General features: G+C 47.5%; 1 protein-coding gene across 1 annotated transcript in view; it reads right to left on the bottom strand.

Annotated features, from left to right (window-relative positions):
* GPR20 (G protein-coupled receptor 20) overlaps positions 1–15,357 on the bottom strand; it is a 192,466-nt gene extending 177,109 nt beyond the window's left edge. Inside the window, exon 1 of the mRNA XM_085604828.1 lies at positions 15,250–15,357. Within this exon, the coding sequence (XP_085460954.1) occupies positions 15,250–15,354 (105 nt within the window). The 5' untranslated portion in view covers positions 15,355–15,357. The remainder of the gene's footprint in view (positions 1–15,249) is intronic.
* Positions 15,358–22,887: the final 7,530 nt, after the last annotated feature.

Raw genomic sequence — 22,887 nt, 5'->3', positions numbered from 1 at the left:
GTCTCCTCTCAATGCGCAGTACCCTGAGTAGATTTTTGTCCTCAGGGAATCGCCGTAATTGCCTAAGCAGTCTGCCTACTTTGGCTCTTCTCAAGTGGACAGGCTGTGGCTGGACTGTGCTCCTATGGCGCCCATGCTGTGCACCCTTGCTCATACTGCTGGCAGGATGTCTATTTGTCCATTTGTCTGTGAAAGCTTCCCATACGAATATTAGGTTGGAATTCTCTACGGCCATGGTCTCATGTGTAACCACTGCTTCTTCTGCCTGGTCCTTTGCCGTACTAGCGTCCCACTTCAGGCGTTTTAAATTGTCTGTACCAAAGTCTCCCGATAGAGCTGTTATGATCTTGTTTTTCTATCGCAAAGAGGTCGCCACCAAGATTACCTGCGGGTGATGATCGCTCACCTGGTGGTGAGATATTCTAAAGTCCTCCACTTGATTATATAATGGGAGGTTCACCAACATGTAGTCTTGGAAGGAAACTGACTTGCCTGGAGCTCTAGTCCATGCTGGGGTGGTATCGCCTTATTTGTGGCCGTTCAGGGCCAAGAGACCAATGAATTTACATGTTTTGCAAATGTTTCCCCAGTTGTATCTTTCCATTTGTAATGTGGCATACTCTGATATGGGAGAGGCCCAACAACCTTTAAATGCTCCTTTTTTGAACAGTGGAGACTAGCCAATATGATGGGCGCCATGTATTTTTTAGCTGAAGCATTCATGAAGCCAGCTTGTCTGCAATTACGGATTTCTGCCCGAGATTAAATTACAGATTTACGAAAATCAAGGATTCATGTAGATGCTTGGCCCAACCATCCAGACACAGAGCCAAATGGCATGGATCTTATGTACTGAGTTCTGTAATCTTTGTAAACAAGTTGGAGCTAATATAGACTGACAGACTGCCTTTTGCCCATCTGAGGTAACAAGAGTGTTATCCGAGAGCTGTGCCCCTCTGGCTTGTAAAAACTTAATAGCAAGTATATCATCTGCCACCACATGATCAAGGCCTGGCAGTGCCTTTATTAATTTTAGGATGCTCAAGTAATTTAGTACATCCTGTGAGCCCCTAGATTTAAATTCAGGGATCTATAGTAGCCGACATCCTAGGTCATTATGCTACATCGATATGTGTTTGTGGTCGGTCATGCTTTAGTTGCCGTCATCACAGTGGTAATTTCACATCACTTGATTTGGGGTTGCTAACCCTGTTTTCCCACTGGGTATCCCTCTTCCCACCTTGGAGACCACACCCATGGTTACTTGTGACCATGTCTCCGGGGGAGTGAGGTCTATAGTGGCTGAGGTTTGGGTTGCTTCCTCCTTGAGTCTCCGGGCCTGGCGGCCCTCCTTATAGACCTTTTTATCTTGCAGGAATACTCTTATTGCCGGTAAAAGTTAATCTCATTTTAGTGACTTTACTGAGGACGTTTTAATGGATATAGAGGTGCCCTAAAGATGGGTGCCCTACTGTTGGTGCCGCCCCAACATCGGGTGCGTTGGTTACAAGCACAGGTTCATTCCTCCGGGAGCTATCTCCCAGCGGAACCTCAACCTCATCCTCTTCAACCTCGCTTGTCAAGGTTGAGGGTAAATGTACAAGGCCTGGTGCAGGCTTTATTTCTACCCTTCCTTGCACGCTTCTTCTCCCTTTTTGTCAACCAGATCGGTGCATATGTTGGTCTTGAGGTGAGTTTAGCACATGTGCTACCTTGCTGTCTGGGCTAAGGTCTCTCCTTTGGCCAGCAGGGGTTCCTCTCTGGCATTTTCCTGCGCCTGCAATCATAGCACCTGCTGAGACCACAGGTAGATCAATTCTTGTGTCCTGCTCCTTCCGAGTTACTGGCTGGCTGTTAATAGCACTTCAAACCTGTGGGGTAGTTAGTGGTGTCTTGACATGGGCACCCTCGTTGCAAGGCTGATCTTCACTTCAACCAACATTCCTTCCATAATCTCTGGGAGTTGCGCCATCCTGTCGACTACCTCCTTGCAGGAGCATATAGTAAAGTCAGCAAGGTGCTTTGTTTGAACCCTGGTGATCAAGGTATTTGACTTTTTGAGTTTGTTGTCGATTCCGTAGATGAAAACTACCATGGTATTGAGTTGTCGTGGAGTTCCTATAAGAAGTATACAGGATCTGCACGTTTAGATAACATACACTGTAGGATTGGTGTTAGATGAACTCTGATCACCCCCACCGGGTATGTTGGCCATTTTAAACCAACTAGCTCACAGTGCCACTAGAATCTTCTCTTACCAAGGAGAGACTAGTTCCTGCCAACCATCGAACATGACAACCCTGATCCCTCACGACAGTGGAAATAATATACTACCTTTTGCTCAGTCACTCGTGCTTACTTAGGGGCATATCAACAACAACCGGCGATAATTATCTCTAAGCGCACTTAGCGCTAGGATAATTATCGCCGGCTAGCGTGAATTTTTATCGCTGAGATAGCGTGCTATTAGCAACGCTTATCTCAATAGCGATAAAAATCCTCACGCTAACAGGCTAACGTGAGATTATCGCTGGAAACCCAGCGATAATCTCACGTTACCTTGTTGATAGGGACAGGCAAACTTAGCCATGATATCCTCCTTCCATAGGATATCATGGCTAAGTCAGAAAAATACCAGACGTAAAAAAGCAGCGTTAACCGCGGTTAGCGCTGCTTTTTTTGTCTCTAACAGGGTTAGCGACATTCTTGATAATAGGAGAAATGTCGCTTAGCGACATTTCTCCTATTATTTTACTCTGGAACGCCCCCTTTGCATCTCATTAGAGATGCAAGGGGAAGCGTAGAGTAAAAGGGTGCTAACATGCAAATTTGCGTGTTAGCACCCTGTTGTTGATAGGGCGCTAGTTTTATCTCTGCTTTTTTGGCTTTTAAAGCCAAAAAAGCAGAGATAAAGCCCTTGTTGATATTCCCCTTAGTCTGTCTCAGAGAGATACACCGAATAAAACAAGCTGGGCATTTTCAATAGGCATTTATTGAACAGTTGTTATTCTGGTGTAGAATAGATGTGCTGCAACAACCGCTAGACAGTATAAGATATAAATGATTAACAGTACTATAAAGGTAAATGGATGGTATAGTTCTACTATCAAACTAAAATCATGAATACATTCAAGTATATAAAACACATGATAAAAAGATGCGTACTTCTACAAGCTTTCCCTAACTAGATGTACCTACATGTACCTTACATGGGTGTAGGTGTTAAGCCAAGAATCCCTCTAGTATTTAGTCAACCCCATTACCTGAAGTTAGAGACTATGGGACCCCATCCTGGTCTCGAGTTGGACACTCCGCGAGGGATGTTAGACCACTGCGAGCTAGAGTATCTGCATGCAGGAACCTCAGCGTCTCTGGTCAGTGTGTCAGCCGGGAAGTCTCTGTCTCCTCTGTCTTATCTTAGCAAGATGTGATGTATATATATCTATAGGTCTCCCCAGGGGTCCTACCTTGCTGTATTACTGTGTCGGCCTAAGGATGACGTCGGGCATGAACTTTATACATAGATTTTATACAGGAGATGGTTCCTGCTGTGCTTCCAAGAATCCTCATGCATAATGTATGAGATTTCGAACTAGGGAAAACCTGCGTTCAGAATGCAGTGTCGTATCTAGGTAAAAGGCCAGTCCCTGTAAACCGTGACAAGTGTAATGGAGAGACTATAGGTGAAGGGTAATGAGATTACCGAGGCCTATATTACAAGGAATATAACAGAGTAAGCCCACCTGGATTTCCATTTTGTTTGCATGGTGCCTAAGGGCAATCACTGCCGCTTGCATTGAATTCTGGATTGCCTCCCACACCTTAGTTGAATTGGTCGTAGTTTGCAAATCCTTGTTATATTCTTCTGCCCCCACCTTTTGGCTAGAGTACCATCCCGGGAGGGTTGCCAAATCACCCTTCTGTGTCAGCGTGCAGCGGGGGCTTTCCTATATCATTGCTATTGCTCTCCTCCAGCTAATCTGGCTCCTTAACCCTGATAGCGGTAAATGCTAGAAAGGAATTGAGCTCAAACTGAGGGCTCTTAAAAATACAGAGAGGGTCAATCTTTTGATGTTGAGCAAAGTTTACCATAAAGGGATGGTGGGTTCCTAGGGATTCCAAACCTACTGGTCCCGGATTCAATCCATTAGAGGGGGTTCACTCTCAGCGGAGAATCTATGGGGAAGATGGTTATTTAAAATCAAAATTGTTGGAGACAGGGGGATCTGAGAGGGGGACTCCACTGTGACCTCAGTAAATTCATTACCCAACAGATCAGGAGCTGCTGGAGCAAAAGGGCTGGGGCAAGGCCCATGATTTCCAACTGCCCCCTCAGGCTGGCTATCACATCCTCCAGCTGGGGTCTTACTGTCTTGACCACTTAATGACTGAAAAAAGTAAGTTATGTGTGGAATTGTGTGATCCAGTCCTCTAGACTGCTCCAGGCTTTGATGGGCTTCCGCATTATCAGTGTCCTGTGAGCTCTCTGCTGTATCTGTGCGCCTTTCCACGGCTAGGTCGCTGTTATCCAACGATCGGGAGGGGAGGGGCACGAACATGGCGGACGCTGCTGGACCTTCTAGTTTTAGGGTGAGGACTGATGGGGTTTCTTCAGCAACAGGAATCAACCGTGGTCTCCTGACCGCGGGCTCCACCTCTACCCCCCAGGTCTGTCGACTTCACTTTTCCTTATGTGGAGGACGGGGGCACGAGCACAGCCGATGGCGCCGCCTCACCCTTCCTAGGTGTCACTTTCCTCCTTGTATGTTGTGGGGGGCAAGGGCGCTCTTATACTATAGGGATGGATGACGTTTATGTAATCCTGTATAGCTCCTTGTGGCTCCTTGTGGTTCCTTCGGTGGCTTGTTGCAAACGAAGGGGGGGGGGGCAACCTGATTGCAAGCCGCACCCAGGCCTGGCCAGCTGCTTCCGTAACACTGGGCCCTACCGACCAACCGCTCAACTAAGCACGGATCCCCTCCATCAGCCTCGACTGCTCCTCGCTGTCACCGGAGCATTATCAGGTCCTTCGGTTAACACTTAATTTGCAGACAGTACCAGTACCAATTAGGAGGGCAGTTCTTCAAGGTCCTAACTGAAGCCAGCCGCCCCCGCGCTCTACACATTTTAGCTAGTTATGGCTGCAGCGGGGACAGTATATACCAGGAGCAATGGCAAAGTAAGTGTTGGTTAAAGGGAAACACGGAGGGGGGTGCATGCCCCTGTATCTGTACCCCCTCCTACCTTGCCTATTTCATCTGATCTGATTGCCACTGTTGCCTCGGGGCTATAGTGGGCGACGGTGACCGCGACCATGGGGGATTGCGGAAGGCGTGGGAGATGCCGAGGACCTCCAGACTGCAGCCCCCAGCTCTGAACACTGCACCAACAGCAGCCAGAATGTCTGTCTCCGCCCTCCAACAACGATTTAGAAGTCACACCTGAAGTAAATTATGTCTGTCCATCTAAAACAAACTCTGGCAAATTACGCTTGGCCAAACTTAGGGGCAGATTTACAAGCCCCTTGCTCCCCTTTTGCGTCACTTTTAACATGGGAAAAGGGATGCAAAAGTGGCGCAAGGGGCTTGTAAATTTGCCCCTTAGTATTCTAAAACTAATACAAGCTCTGCTAGCCTTTACTAAAAGTATCAGTGGTGCCTGGCTCAACCAAAAGTACTTGAAGTGAATTTATTTCTGACACGTTCCGGGAGTAAATTATCACTAACATAACTAAAAGTGTTTGGTGTGACTTAGGCTTGGTCCACCTAAACATATCTATGCCTGGCTCGAATATACATACCTCTATTGAGCTGCGCCTAGTTCAGTCCTGGCATATCTAAAGGTTCATGAAGTGGAGTGAGGTGTGGAATCTATCTATGGGTAGGTCAGTCAGCTCAGGGGAGAGGATGTGGCAATGTATGGCCATAGCTGCCGATTTAGGAACTACAGGACCAGGTTCGAATCTCGGCGCCAGCTCAACATCCTGTGATTCTGGGCAAACCACGAAATCTCCCCGCGTGTACCAAAAATGAATGTGTCTTTGTGTAATGTAACTGGTACTCATGTAAAGCGCTCCAGTAGCTTCGGGTCGAGTTCGTGCTATATAAAAACTGAGGGAAAAAACAGAAAACTACTAGCAGTTTAACCAACTGCCAGACTAAGTTAACCTGATCTCAGTTATGGCTGACCCAACTAAAAATATCTGAAGGGAGCCATCTACAGCTGACAAAGTGCCTAAAATGACCTCATATGCCACCATAGGGACAGACAGTTTATGTCAATGAAGAACTTCCCGAAATGAGTTGTGAATAAGCAAGAGTCCCCCATTTCCAACATTTTTTATGTTCTTAAAATCCGTACAGGCATAGAGGTCGGTCTGTCTCCCTGCCTGGGCCTTGGACTCAAATACTTTGTGGAAAAAAGAAATAAACTATTAAAAACAGCAGATTTGACGTCGCTTCCCTAATGTTCATCAGAAAGATGTCTTAATCGCGTGTTTGAAGGCTGCGGACCCATTTTTGGTATGTAAAACGCTGTGACTTATGGCTGGGCCCGGGCAGCTCTGAGCCCAGACTGCTAACCCCGCCCCCTTGGAATGCGCAGGACTCGGTGTTCGACGGCAGCAAAATGTTCCATGCGGGTTATTTGAAGCCTTGGATCGTGCAACAATGCTAGAAATAGCAAGCCCAACCTGATGTAAATAATTCAAAAAAGCCTAATGCATGTGACAAGACAAGGGCTGATTCACAAAAGCTTTTATGAGCACAGCAAGCAGTGCTACAGGAGAACTCTTACAAGGCTTTGTAAATTGGCCCGAACATCCAACTCAGTGTTAGTAAAAGTGCAAAGAGGGCACAATCCTTTCTATTTGTACTAATTGCTTACGCATATAGGCAGAAAATTCCCATTTTATTCCCATTTTCGAAGATTTGGGGTCAATTGATATAGTCATCTTAGAATAAATCTGTTTAAATTGAACAAAAATAAAGTCATCTTAGAGTTTGTGGGAGTATGACAGGGTCACTATTTTTCTCCAAAATGCCATTGGGGCGGCTCCTCCGCTAAGACAGAGGAGTGTTGCCAGGGGTGGCTCCTCCATGAGGGCGGCGGAGCGCTGCCCCACTGCTCAGTGGCATAACGAAAGTTGAAGGGGCCCCCCTGCAAGGTACACAGAGGGGCCCCTGCTCCGGATTTAATCCAGAGCTCTCTGGTGTGAGTACAGTGCTGAGGGACCCCCCCGCACTGCGGGGGATGCGGGGGCCTGTGTTACTCCCCTGCCACTGCTTTCTCGCACTGCGAGAAGCAGAAACATAAAATGGTATTTTTAATACCATTCTATGTTTCTGCTTCTCGTGCTGCGAGAAAGCAGAAGACAGGTGTATGCCTGGTTGGGGGCAGGCGGGAGGGCATGCCTGGTTGGGGGCCGGCGGGTGCGCGGGTCGGGGAGGAGTGGCTTGCATCACTCTGAGTACTTTGACTGTTTGGCAGGGGCGGCTGGTGACATTTGAAAGTGGTGAGGCTTAAAATGTGTGGTGAAGCGCACCGCGGCAAGTGAACGAGCCTGATCGGCATAAGGAGAGTTCGGGGGTTTCCCCCCGAGAAAATGTTGAAAAAAAGAGTGGGCAAATGGTGCATTTTCAAGCAAATTTGAGAAAGCAAGAAGGTTAAAAAAGCAGTTTTGAAAGTACAATTATTACATTAATAAAGAGAAGTCAATGTCATATAATAACATAGGTAGTTGCTTATTCACTATAATCACAGAACTTCATAACAGACTTCGAGATAACAATGCTGAGTACCATTCATACATAGCACATTTGACATCAAAATGCTTTTTTTTTTTTTTTTTTAAAGCATTCATCTTATCTGTTTGAGCTCTTAAAATAAGTAAAGCAGTGGCAGGTGGTGATTTTTCAAAGTGTAAAAAAGTTAGCCCCAAGTGAGCCCAACCGATATAAGTCAAGATCAGGGGGAGGGGACCCTCGAGACACCGCTGGTGGACACCCCCCTGGGATGCACTGCGGATGAAGTGCTCTGATCCTACTGCGAGGTGTGGGCGGGGGGAAGCGACGAGGAGGGAACCTCGATGGAAAGTATTTATGAGGCAAGGGTTGTTCTGCGGGGCTTCAAGGGTGCGGCAAAGTTATGCGGAAACTGGGCCCTTAGTATCTGGCCCACTTAAACAGTCTGTTGGACTGGGTGTAAAGCCTCAATCCTTGCCTCATTCCATGTTAACCACACCCCCAACCCTAAAAGTTTGTTACCCGGGTGGCACTCCGAGCCGAGGCCTGGGGCCGCAGTATACAGCTGTCAAAACACGCTCGCCCCTCCCTCGACCCCACTGCACATTCCCAGCCTGACCCATTCATGCACGCTCATTAAATGGGGGGTTTAATTGGACTAATGTACAAAACGAGTCTCCTGGGGCCTGCCCCTTAACTCGACGGGGTTTTAAAAGCACCTTAGAGAAGAGTGCGGACATATTTACACCCCGGCTCCTAGTGACACGTTTCTGTATTGTGTAAGTTTGTACACTTGCATATACTGGCTATTAAAGAACGCCCCAGACGTGAACTGGGGCAGCATGTACGCGCCAGGCGGTATACACAACTCTATGGGGCGCTTCTATTCTGAACAATTCGGCATACTTCGGCGGTCACCATATTTTTGTGTCTCGTGCTACACAGCGCGTGCGCTGTTTTTAAAACGCATTTCAATATAATAAAGCTAGGTCTTTGTTTTCTATTTGTACGGAAAATCTCATCCAACAAGTTAACCACATCCTCCAGCGCGTAGTAGTTTTAGTGAGAGGGGATTGTAATCACCCTTCTCCAAAATTTAAGCAGACAACGTGGAATATTGCATGTCTGGCTGATTTTATAGTACAAAAACGTTTTTAAAAATGCATTTCACAGGAACCTCCACAACATATGTGACTTATTGTCGCGCGGGGGGGGGGGGGGTGTTAAAATACATTTTTTTTAAATCCTACCTGAGGTCCTCAGCACGTCCGCGCCACCTCGGGTCCGTCCGTTGGCGCCTACAGCCCCTCTCAGGCTCTCAGCCAATCCTGGCACTGCCAGCAGCGCCAGGATTGGCTTAGGGCACGGTTACTGCTCGCCCACCTGCCCATTAGGAGACCGAGGTTTGAGCCTTTGCTCAACCCTCGGTCTCCTAATTGGCATGCGCCAGCCAGAGCAGACACTGGTGCGCATGACTGGGCACAGAGCGAAAATTCGCTCACCTTCCCAATCATGCGCACTTGTGCTGCTGCCTGTTGCCCCTGCCTGGTCCGTCTGACAATCATGTCAGTCAACATGACGCCGGACCGCCCACCGGGGGTGGGCGTTCCGACATCATGCTGACTGACATGATTGTCAGTTCTCCCTCTGCTTCTTTGAACTTGAGTAAACTGATTCAGTTTACTTAAGTTCAAAGACGCCAACGCTGCGGGCGACGCTGCGGGCGGGGGGGCTACGCCCCAACGCCCTAATGGACGCACCGCTCCTGCTGTTTGGTCAGCCCCGGGGCCGACCAAAGCAGTCATGCACCCTCTACATTTTCTCTATGTAAGCTGCATGCAGCCTACATAGAGAAAATGGCCTCCCTACAGGTCTACTGGGCGCTATCTGGGACTTTACACCAATTACAATGCTGCCATTGCAGCATTGTGATTGGCTTACAGGAGGGGAGGGAGCATGCCTAATCCTGTTCCTGTTCAGGAAAACGCAGAAAGTGGGACCCGGCCCAGGAGCAGAGGTGGCACGGACCAATTCAGGTAGGTTTTCTTCTTTTATTTTAATCTCCCCCCGTGGTAACCCCGGCACAAACCACCGTGCACTCCCCCCACCCGCGAGTATTGTGAGCAGCGACTGAGTGTTGCCCCGCTGCTCTCAGAGCAGTGGAAAAGGGAAAAATAAAATGATAATGACATTGTGATTATCATTTTAGTTTTCGCTGCCATGGGGCTGGTTAGGGCGGGGCTGGTGGCACACGGAGGAGGAGTGTTTTGTGTACAAGTGCGCATGATAGTTTGGCCGGCTATCTTGGGCCGTTCAACCATGCTTGCGCACTTAGCATGTTCTCCACCGGGATGGAATACACAGCCTGGGTGGAGAACATGCACAGGTTCCCAGTCCTTGTCCGAGCGCCGAACCACGGCGCTCAGGCCAACCACAACGCTGCATTGCAGCCTTGTGATTGGCTATGGGGAGCCAGGGTGCTTCCTGCTTCTGGGACTCGTCAGGAAGAGAAGCAAGAACGGAGGAGAGACGCCGGTTGGGAAAAAGTATGTTTTAAAAAAATATATTTTATTTTTCTCAACCCCCTTACGCCGCCACCCCATTCCCTGCCAGCCGCCACTAATGCCATTGTGAATTGGTGCCATAGTTGTAGAAAATGTATACACGTGTGAGGCCGCTCAGTGCTCGTAATGGGCAAACTACCTCGATTCGCAACCTGGTGGAGTAGTAGCCACTGCAGCACAACCTTCTTTGCTATGTTATTTGATGGTGCTATACAGAGATTTTAGGCCCTAATAATGAGCCAGTAGGAGCGGAATTAGCACATGGAATTCTGCTCTGCCTGATTCTGAGTGGGCTGGAATTCTCGCACCTGCTTTTCCCCGGTGTTGGAACAACAGACCCAATGTTACTGTGCAGTAATTCAGCCTAGAAAAATTGCAAGACGAGCAGCCAACCCCTTTACCTTTTTTTCCTGGAGGACGGGCTACATTACATAGAATTCTCCCCCTGTCGGAAATAAGCCTTCCCTTCATTTCCCTACTCCACAACCTCCCCCCCACCCTACACACAGGCTGCAGCATACATTTACTGTCAGCTCAATGAAGTTGGCAAATGTTTGCAATAAATCCTATGGAATTGGGAATTCAGTGTGATTTAATGGCCAGCAAACCTGGTCCCACCAGGTAATTTCTTGTTCCACTCGTTGTCGCGTGGTACTGGCAGTGTTATTGCACGGCGATATTACTTTCGCATGCAGATTTACCAACCCATCAGTACAACGCAACTCGTAATCAGCCCCATAGACTACACAGTTAATGTACTCTCTCCCGACCATAGATAGCAGATGGGGTGCCTCTTACTCGGCCACCCGTAATGCGCACCACGGCCTCAATAGTCATAAAAGGCCCTATAGAAATGCTGCAAGTTCCCATTCATATTGCTCAATAAAATTGGCCACTCTTTATTGGTTTCGCACAACCCTTGCTTGGGAAAAATGTTCACTTTATGGGACTGTTAAGAGCGTAAACAGCTGTTCTTGGTGAGGTGATGTTCCTGTGATGCAGGGAGCACTGACTGAAGATTGTGGGGTTGTGGGATTGGGGTTTTCAGGAGGAAGGCATTGCTGGTTTAGTCAGTGGAGGTGATGACCTGCTGACAGAGGAGGCCTATCCTTTTTGTGAAAGGGGAATTGCTCCCACTATACTTCGTGAATGGCAGGAAGGCCTCTTTAAAGAGACATAGGGGCAGATTAATAAGCCCGTTGCGTCACTTTTGCAGCGTCTTTGCGTCACTTTTTGTGACACAGCTGTGGCGTAAACAATGCGCCACGTTGATGCCCATTAGCAATGTGACGCATCTAGGGGGATGCGTCACCTTGTAAAGCCCTGCGTTATATTATACCTGCGTCAGGTATAATGTATGCAGGGTGGGCGCTCCCACGCATGAAAGCCTTGTAGAAGTGACACGTGCGACTACAAGAACACCATTGTATCAAAACCTTACGCCTGCTTGAAGCAGGCGCAAGGAGTGATGCAGTACAATAAATATAGGCCTCCCCATGCATTGCTAAAGTTGCGTTGTGCTTGCGACACGACTCCAGCAATGCGTGACTTTTGCGCCAACAGATGTGTCAGAATTTCTGACACATCTGTCAATCCTTGCGCCATGGTGTATTGTAAATACGGCACATCCATGGTGACGCAAGGGTTTCACATGGAGGCGCAGGGAAACTGACACATCTCTACAGATGTGTCGGTTTCTTGTAAATCTGCCACATAGTTTTTAAATATTTTTGATTTAGCCAGAATAGGTTGATCCCTAAGGCTTGGTTAAAGTGAGTGTTGTAATGTAGATTGTCAGTATCCATTTCTTTTCTTATTGTCCTTTGTGGCTTTCCTTAATTTCACTTGTCATAGTTTGCCCGGGGCATTGTGATGTCATATAGAATCCTTGGCATTAAGGCTGTGAGGAGCTGGAGATAGGAGCCTGTCTTTGTATCTGCTTACGGTTGAGCTCTCTATATTTAATAAAGAACTTATTAAATATTCTTCTATTTGTGAGCAGCATCACTACAGTGAGCTCCAGAGCTGAGCACCTACAGTGTGGGTTGATTACCTGACATTTAGCCCCCGATATTTAACTCGATTTAGTCCTCACAGGAAACCTGTCCTGCAACTGGGGCCTAATATTTTTTTATTTGCCCACTCTAAGCTCAAGGCCCTGGTTGCAGCGGGTGTATCTATTTATAGTGCAGCAGGTGGAGTGGCACCAGGCCCATAGTCCTTATCACCAATAATAGGCATTCTAGAATGTTACTTTGCACGATTACACCTGTTTAGGGTTTGAGATACATTGTGACACAATTCACCGACTGGCACCTTTAAATATGAAAGCAAAGAAAGACTCCTCAACAAAGGTGGCTGAATAAGTCATTTGTACTTCTCCATCAAGGTGCCCAGGAAACTACGCACTACGTTGCTCATATAACCAATCATGAACCGTATCTCATGGCTCACGAGCTGCTCGGCGCACTCCCGTCTCCCGCGAGGCTCCCGCACACATACACTGTAGCACCTCCGCACATTGTTGTAAATTCCCAGGCATTTTCACCTTTGGAGAATGTCATCTCTTAATTCTAAAAAAAAACCATACTATTTTTAATAATATTGCAGACTAGCGGCCTTTACTCGTTCCACCATCTGAATTTATATTCAGTTTGCATCAAGTGTTGGCAACAGAGTGGATATTCGTAGTCAGGCAGCAGGGAAAGGCCAGGAGGGCAGGACCGCTGCTTTAGGTCTGGTGGGAATGGACTTCCCCTGGCAGCAGCACAGAGGTCCTGTGAGGGAATGGGTAGGAATGTCGGTCACACAAAGCAGGGTCAGGGATGCCTGCTTGCTCTTTCGTGATAGGCGCGTTATTATTCCCACAATTCGAGCCTGCTTAACTTTAACCTGAAATGCAAGAAACTGGGATATTCTTTAATATCTGTGTTATTCAGTGGAGGTCTGTGTTCTAGCATCGGCGGCAGCCAGTGTCACACTGTGTGCTCCTGGGTAAATAACATATCCCCCAGTCCCCAGTTTCCTTCTGAACTCCCACACCTAATGCCGTTTCTATCCTGGAAATTGACAATATCACCGTCGAAAGATTCTTCCATCGATAGGTTTCAGCTCATTAACCACCATAACCACGCTGCCCTCACATGTAGCCACCCCAATTACATGCCCATAAAACATTTTACTCAACAATATGCATAGTGCTCTGAGACGTCCGACAGGTGAAATGTGGGGTTAATAAAAAGCACTGATAAAGGAAGCGCTTAGAAACAGGCAGCACATTGGCAATAAGCACTAGTCAAATGAATGGACGCTTCCAGAGAGCAACACCAAAGTCCTATACAACAAATGCTGGCTAGAGAGATTCGAAGTAACGTGGGCACAGTGGACTTTTCAGGCATGTGAACACTTCAAGACACACTACTCTTGTAAATCAGGAAGGATATGCCATATGCTGAAATGGAAAGGAAATGTTATCATGATTTAATGTACCACATTACAGCTGCAGCGCCTCAAGGCGCTGTTATCTTTTTGGGGTAAGGAAAGTGATTTGCCACATGTCAGACAAGGCAGGATTCGAGCCTTAACCAAAGTCTGTATTTAGTCGATAGACGACATCTCCTCCTACATGGCGCTCAAGGCGCTATTTTTAAGATGCTAGTATCACTTATAGATCTTTCGTCTGCAATACAAAGCACTTTGCTGATTCACTATTTTATCAAAAATACAATTACAAAATAAAGATAGTAATGTCCCTTAAGTAACTCACTGCACATTAATGATGCATGCAATACAGCGCATCAGGTTACTTTCAGCACTGGAAGGGGCAGCCAAAATATGAATGAATGTGTACTAACAATATGTGCACAGACTGAATAAAAGAAAAACTGACTTTAAAAGTAAAATGAGCTCCTATGATCAACAAAGTGGTCTATGGGGTTTTCAGATTCTTGTAAATGAAAACAGAGTTTTAATTGATTTTATTTTTGTTTTTAACGATCCATTTTTCCTAGCTTTACAATGAATACATTTAGATCACTTACAAGGTGTGGTGAGAAGCCATTCAAGATCTGAACACTGACAGTAAACCGTGGTATGTGATGTTTTAAACACCCATTGTGGTCAAACAGAAAGTAAACGGTTCCTTTTTATGGGGTTTAATACTTGGTCAGACAATATCTAAGCACTCAGAATTTAGGAGATGAAGAACAGGCAAATAATGTGGTTTGCCCAGGATCACACAAGTTGTCTAATTTCCAAATCTGGCTAAGCACTGTACATGGTCCATGACTAACCATTTAAAATACGAGATAACACCCCAGACTAGACAGCTATTGATCTTAGACTGCACCTCAAACTAGACAGCTGCACACCCTAGACCACACCTCAGACTAGACAGCTAAAGATCATAGACCACAATACAAACTAGACAGCGAGAGAACATAGACCGCACCTCAAACTAGACTGCTAGAGATCCTAGACCGCTCCTCACACTAGACAGCAAGAGATCCTAGACCACACCTCAAACTAGACAGCTAGAGATCATAGACCGCACCTCAAACTAGACAGGGAGATATACTAGACCACAACTCAAACTAGACAGCGAGATATACTAGACCACACCTCAAACTAGACAGTGAGAGATCATAGACAACACCTCAAACTAAACCGCAAGCGACACTAGACCACGATAGGTCAGAGACCACAATACCGAGTAGGCAGCGAGAGAACACTGACAGCTCCTCAAACTAGACAGCGAGAGATGCTAGACCACCCACAGACTTGACAGCGAGAGATCCTAGACCACAACACATACTAGACAGTTACAGATGACTTAGGTTTTTAGTTCATCACGCGCTAATTGCTGCTCAAACGTCCCGCGCGAGGCTGCTCTGCGTCCCACAGGCAGGCGCGCGCCCTGGCAGATCTCAGCAGAGGGGACTTACCGGCTCTGGTAGAGGCTGCTCGGCTGCGGCTCCCCAGGCTCGCTCCCAGACCCCTGAATCAAGTGACAGGCATTTACTTCCCAGCACTCGGCCCCTCGGAGTCATACACGAAGCAGACCTCTGGGTTTACTCTACAGCTGACGTCACGCCTCTCCCCCAGCAGCCCCAGCCCGGCCTGGTGAGGGGCAGGCCCCGAGGGGAGGAGGAAGCGAACTAGGGGGATGCTGTTTAAAAGTCACTCCATAGCTCCCTGCAAATTGATGGCGAGCACTGGGGCTGGCATAGGAATCCAGAGTGCCCTGCATGAGTGAGTAAGGGGTGAGGGGTGCAGGGGACACCAAGTAACACCGAAGTGAGACGCACAACAACAACATTAAGTTGATGGTCCGTCAAATCACAGCAAAGTCGGCTGGGTGGCCGCCCTTGCCTTGTGCAGAAGGGGTCACGGGTACCAGGCAGGGCCGTTTCTAGGTGTTTTGCCGCCCTAGCCGAGAACTGAAAAATACTGCCCCCTCCCTTTTACTAACATAACTCTCCCCCCCTGTCATCCAGGCTAGAGAGGCACACCCTCTACTGCCGAACCCTTCTATGTTACTCTAATTTACTATCAGCAAACAGGATCACAACAGTCAGTCCTGCAACCCACCTCAACGAAAGGCCCAGGCCAGACCTTACGGTAGCCATACACTCACAGAACTATGCACACGGATGCCCAATAGAGCCGTGTGTTTAAATACCAAAAAGGCATGAAGTGCACCTCGTTTTCAAAACCATAAACAACAAAAATAGTAACTTTCATTGCTCACTCACCCAGTACCTGTCCTTAGTACCCGTCAGTGAACACAGTCTTCCGTGCTCACTCGGTCAGTACCTGCTCTCAGTACCCCACAGTGAACACAGTCGTCAATGCTCCTTGGGTAGGTACCTGCCTTGAGTACCCATCAGTGAATACAGTCCTCAATGCTCACTAGGTCAGTACCTGCCCTCAGTACTCCACAGTGAACACAGTCATCAATGCTCCCTTGGTAGGTACCTGTCTTCAGTACCCCTCAGTGAACACAGTCTTCCATGCTCACTCGATCAGTACCTGCCCTCAGTACTCCACAGTGAACACAGTCTTCAATGCTCACTTGGTCCGTATCAGTCCTGAGAGACCCTCGGTGAGTACCAATTCTCAGGGGCAGTCCTTTATTCCCCTCCCTATTGTGCCAGCCCTCAGTGCTCCTCGCTCAATGTCAGTCTCAGTTCCCCTCAGTGCCAGTCCTCTATGACCTTCACGAATACTAGTCCTCAAACCCCTTACCCCCTCCCCTTGTTAATAGTAGTCTTCAGTACTTCTTGTTCAGGGTCAGTCCTCTTTAAGCACCAGTCCTCAGTACTGCTCGCTCAGTAACAGTCCTCAGTGGCCCTGCGTGAGTACCAATCCTCAGTGCCCTTCGCTCAGTGCCAGTCCGCATAATCCCTCTCCAGTGACAGTCTTCAGTGTCCCTCTGTTAGTAGCAGTCATCAACGCCAGTCTTCGGTACACCTCGCTCAGTACCAGTCCTCAGTGCCCCTCTGTGAGTACCAATCCTCAAGACAGTCTGTGAGTACCAATCCTCGGTGCCAGACCTCAGAGCCCTTCACTATCATTCAGTCAGTGCCAGTCCTCAGTGCCTCTCCGTGGGTAGCACCCCTCAGCACCTCTCGCTCAGTGACGGTCCTCAGTAGTGCCCTTGCTCTCGCGCCACCGGTGCCCCTTCCCTCTTGCATGGATCATTGAACTCTGCCCTTCTCATCCCACATGCCGATGCCGGCACTCCCACCTTCACCCGGCAGCTCTCGCTTCTCCCACGGCGCCTGCCGCTTACCCTGGAGCGCTCCCTGCTTCCTCCTTCTACCTTTCACTTTCCTCCTCCAGGAGGCCTCGTTCCGGATCCACTTCTCCTCTGCAGGGCTCTCTGCATCAGTCACTGCCCCTCGTGCATGGCTCCCTCTGACCATCACATGTCACCCTGTGCGCCTCTCTGTCCGCGGGTCTTTCTCGTCACCCCTCGCGTCTCCTACTGCACGTTTCCCTCAGCTCTTCTCATGCCTCAGTTTGCAGTTGTTCCTCTGCGCCTCTCCCCCCTCTCTCTCCCTTGGTCCTCCTCTGCACCTCTCCTCTGAACTCCCCAGTCTTATCACCTCCTCTCCTGGGTCCTCTCTCATTAAACTCCACAGTGAATTGTGGCAGGACCGGGACGAGCAGTCTGGTGGAGATCAACCACGTGCAGGACAGAAAAACCATGCAGAGCACACAGGGCACGACGTAGGAAGCCATCGTGCAGAAAAATCTACAGGCCAGGCAAAAACGCATAACGAGGAATGACGGCACCATAGCCTGTCCCTGGGGATATGAACGGTGAAAACAAGAGTTATTTGCTGCAGCTCACCCACTTCTTCATGGAAAAATTACAGACAAGACACTTCCAGGAATTCTATCCACACGTTGACTGCACCTGGTGGCTGGTCTCTCAACCCCTTATTTGTGTTCCTTCTTACACAAATAAGTTAGTCCTTCCGGTGCAGTGAAAGGACGCTTCTCCAGGTCAGGCGTGGAATCAACCGTGCTGGTGAGTCAGTCGTGGTGCGCATACGCACCCTAAGCCCTTAAGACTGGATAGAAATTCATAGTTTTTCATAGTTTTGAGGATTCTGGAGATTCAACAGGTTCTTCTTTTTAATTTAGGAAGAGGAGGGGTTATTTTTGATCAAAGGTCTGCGTATTTGAGTACGTATCCACTTTGCGGTTGGATTACCGAAATACATTTTGTTTAGATGCGAAATGTGCGTGTTTGTGAGATGTCTTGTATCACCAGTACTTTTTTCGAGTTTATCAATTGAGCATGCTAAAGCACACTTCCTTTTCTGATGCATTAGGCAGTGGTCAGCAGCGTGCATGCAGGGCTGTTTATACCATTAGGCAAGACTAGGCGGCCGCCTAGCTTTACTTTCGTAGGATCAAATAAAAAAAAATTCCCTCTTTTGCCACCCTAGCCATTTTGCCGACCTAGGCGGCCGCCCAGTCTTCCCTAATGATAGAAACAGCGGACTAGCCATAACGGACACAGAAGAAACCCCTGATAAGCTGGGGAACTGGGAGAGGGTGGTACTTTTAGCGGTAGATAGATAAGAAGTCATCCACTCTCCAGCCCACAGATCAGCCCCGAGGAAACACAAGTTCTTTTCCTTTAGGCATGTATATGATTTTCACCCACCCAAGTCCTCCTGGAGAAGGTTGGACTTTATGGGCTGGTGAGACACATTTCTAGGATGCTGTTAGCTCTCAGTTCACCACTAGCAGACATGATGCTGTCTCTCTGTTTATGTGGTGAAGATGGTTGTGGGCACAGTGGGCCCAGAGGATGGTGAGATGTGGCAGGGTGCGAGAGGAGCATATGACAATTACCTGGCCACCTCCACCTGATTTCTCCAAGCAAATGGTTTCTGCTGTTCTTGGGCTGATACGGTCACACCTGCTTCATGTGATGTTGCTCCGTAAGGTCTTGTGGCATCGCAGAGCTGAATTGTTCATTAGCGTACCTCAGGTGGGTGTTTTCTGTGATAATCAGGCACATCTAAAAGCGTGGAAACCATACTTAGCTGCTATGTGGCCCTATGCAATGTGACACCTCCAGTCTGTTATGACCTTAATAACAAGACCTTTTGCTATCTGGTAGCTGCACTGGGAACATTTGAACTGGCTGAAGGTGTGACACATGACATGGGGCTGCTTGGCAGATATACCATAGACTGGAGTAAGATTTACCCAGTGCTTTAAATAGGCAGGTACTGTCAGGGACCGTGTACCTGCACTTCTTTAATATGTGATGGAGAGTCCCTGCACTTCTCTTCACTTTACAATACACTGAATGGTAGAATATGGCACTTTTCAGGAGTAAACAGGAAGTCTGGATTGTGAGTACCACAACTTCTGTAGTTCCATCCAAAGGAATGGGTTTGCTGCATATCCTCAGCAAAGTCATGCTCGCAGGTTTGCTATCACAGTTAGGGGCATATTATCAAGGGCAATATCGCCACTTTTGCTACACTTTTTGCTGAAAAAGCGGCAATATTTTAATCGCCCTATTAACAAGCCTGCGATAACAGGCGTTAGCGTAGGTTTACAGGCGTTAGCTGGCGTTTCTTTTCCACTTTGCATTTCAGCGATATATATCGCTAATGACATGCAAAGTAGGCGTTCCTGACTAACACGTCTTGGAAACACTTGCAGAAACAACTTCGCTCTGTTATCAACACGGCCCCAGAACCGCAAAGCGATTAAAAAAGCCTCGCTAACCGCGGTTATCGCCGGTAATTTACATCTGCAAAAATCCTGACTTGCCTATCTGTATCATGGGAGGTGGATTGTACGGCTAAGTCCACATCTCCCTATCAATAAGGATTCCCGTATCGCTGCAAGTTTATTCCTGGATTCCCAGCGATAATCCCACATTTCGCCGCTATAACCGGATTTTTAATCGCCTTGGAGATATGCGTTGATTATAACGCGATATCTCGGCGATTAAATCCAGCGATAGCTGGCGTTGGCCAAAATCGTGGTAAATGCGATATTTACCGCGTTTCCTTGATAATATGCCCCTTAGCCTTCTGATTCCCCTGTATGCCCAAAGCCATGAAACCCATCACATTGGCATCACCCGCGGCTGCAGACAGTGCACATCTGCGGCATAAAAAAAATGGAGGTGTACCTGATGAGAAAAGTTACTTGGAAGAAAAACCACCGAGGTGGCACACACGCGGTTAGCGCCTCCCTCTAGGGTCATATTGCCCACGTGCCTGCATTTGTAGTATGGTGCTAGTATCTGGCAAAGGCTTGTTCTAATTTTCATGGAGCTACAACTCCAGTGTCAATGGGAGAGTGTTCACTATACTTAGGGTTGGACTTGGACAGAAAATATGCCTGGACACCAAAATAAAATTGGGGTCCATTAACGAAGTAGATAGATAAAAAAAAATGACCCACATTTGCAATTCAGGGCAGTTTTCAACTCGTAAAGTAACACAATATATGGGAGACTACATGCATTCGTGCTTGCTGCAGACAATGTTTTTGTAATATCCAAGAAATCAAGATTAAAAAGCAGTCCACCAGAACATATAACAGGCCATTTACTGATCTGTGAGACCAGTCCTATAGACCAGTCTGACCCTGACTGTACATTGCTCCCGAGCTATCAGGTTTTACAGAAGGTGCTGCACAAATGACCCATGTAGAAGTAACAAAATGGTTGGCAAACAGAAAAAGTCCCAAAACAGGCTGCGCTCCCAGGGCCTTATTATGTATTCAGTGCTGTTTCCCTGTTTGCACCATGGTGCACCTTTCAAAAGGTGCTCATGGTGAAAACAGCCCAGGGCGGCGCATTCAAATCAAATACAGAGCAGAGGCTATAAAGCCACTCTGTGTTACACAATGCAGGCGGCATGCCACCTGCACTTTGAAGGGGGGTCAGTGGGAGATTCCCTTGCAAGCAGGAGTAGTGAGTGACTGCACCCACCTGCAGGGGGGATCTCTGGGAGAGTTCATAGGACCGCCTTTCTCCCCTCCACAGGACTGCCTTGGGGAAAAGCACTGAGATCATGACACCTTTTTGGGGTACACTTTCAGTGCGCCTCTTTTGGGCATGTTTGCCTCTGCACCTCGTCCATATAATGCCATGGACTCAGAGGCAAAGTGATGCCCTCATTTGCATGGGGCTATGTCCCATGCAAATGAGGGAATGCCCTCTTATGACAGCGCTAGCGCTACACGTGCGCCATTGCTATCAGTATTAGTTTCAGCTTTATCAGTATTACAGAAGAGGACATGCGTCTGCTGCTCCTTCTGTAATATCATTGTGCACTTGGGGCACACGAAGCAGGCACACACACCTGTTTCACCCTCAGGGCACCAATCCCGACACACCCATCCACAATAAGACACAAATTCAACAACCACATGAAGGCAGAAAAAGAAAACATGCTGCCACCTAAACTTGCTTTGCATATGCTTGAAATATAAAAATAATATTTAACATAGCAGAGGGCGACCATTTTGAAATGGCATTGTATATAGTGTGTTGTTGTTTTAAAGGTACAACATAGCTGCCACATTTAGAAGCAATGTTTTGGCATCTAGGGGCAGTCAAACAATGATTCACTCTGTGCAATACCATTCCAAAATGGCCACTCAGCAAACTTCGCAGTGGGCGGCCATATTCAAATACTGAAGTGTATAGTATATCACTGTTTTACTGATCCAGTGTGGCCAACATAATACTTCTAAACATTATGGCCATCTTAGAACAGTAAAGCAATGATACGCTATACAATACCATCTGAAGATGCCCACCCAGTTTAGAAATAGAGTCCGCACAGGAGGCGGGACACTGCAGATGAAATGAACAGGAAGTAAGTGGCTGGTAGGACCCGTTTCCAGAGCTGCAGGTCACAAGGAGATGACGGAACAAACATGAAAGGTGACCTATAAAAGGAAAATTGGAAAACAGAAGGACAGGCCACCATCCCAGACACTGTACATACTCATTTTCAGGCATATATGCACATGAATAAACAAAACGGTGTTACAATAGAGTCAGTGGCAGAAATGGGCTAACCCGTCGCCCTATGCAGTATGCTGTCATGGGGACAATCAGGATGTGAACACCATCCAGCAAGCAGAACATTACAGATTGGACAGACCCAAAGACTCTCTAATGTTGTGTATTGATGCAGAGGTGTCTATATTGATTTTATTATACTTTGTCACACAGAGGGTGGCACAGCCAGTGATGCAGCATTGGTGGGGGCCCTCTGTCTTACATGTCATGGGTACTCTTGGTACCAAATACTAGGGACTTTGCCTCCTTTTGCATGATCACCCCCCAATGTTTCGGACTGATGCAACTGGTTTTTCAAATCTGAGAGCACATTGAGGCCTGCTAACCACTTACCCATTAAAAATGTATGTAAAATTGGCTACCCCTAATTGGCATAGGCTGACTTACTTATAAGTCCCTAGTGTATGATAACAAGAGTACCCCGGGCATGTAAGACAGAGTGTTCCCCCAGGGCTGCAGTACTGGACATGCCAACCTATGTGTGACAAAGTTCAAAATGGCCCCCAGCCTGCCAATGCAGACTGGAAGAGTAGTTTTAAAACTGCTAGTTCTAACTTTGCCATTTAAACCAATGGCAAAGCCCATACTTCCCTTAACAATACATGTAAGTCTCCCCTATGGAAGGCCTATGGCTCTCTATGGCAGGGAGCTGTATATTATTAAGTAGGACATGTACTTTAAACATGTCTGAGCAGCAAAACTTCCAAACTGTTGTTTTTGCTCTGGAAAAGTTAGTGACCCCATTGGCTAACACAGAGTTACCGGCTGACCTCTCAATCCGACTAACCTTTGAATGGGACTTTTAAAATGGGTACCTCAAGGTATCAAATTAATTGTGCCATTAAACCCGACTCAATGACCAAGTCAAATTTAATGTCACTTTTAAGGAAAGGCAACTTTTAGAAAGGTGTCATTCTGTTGCACAGTTTGTTCAGTGGCCTCACACGAAGGCTGGACATCAGACAGCCTTTTGCCCTCCTGGGGAGTTGTGTGAAGG

Source organism: Triturus cristatus, chromosome 5_1 (genome assembly GCF_964204655.1).
Source record: "Triturus cristatus chromosome 5_1, aTriCri1.1, whole genome shotgun sequence".
Classification (NCBI taxonomy): domain Eukaryota; kingdom Metazoa; phylum Chordata; class Amphibia; order Caudata; family Salamandridae; genus Triturus; species Triturus cristatus.
Note: the sequence above shows the minus strand (reverse complement) of the source record. Positions and strands in the feature narration are given on the sequence as shown.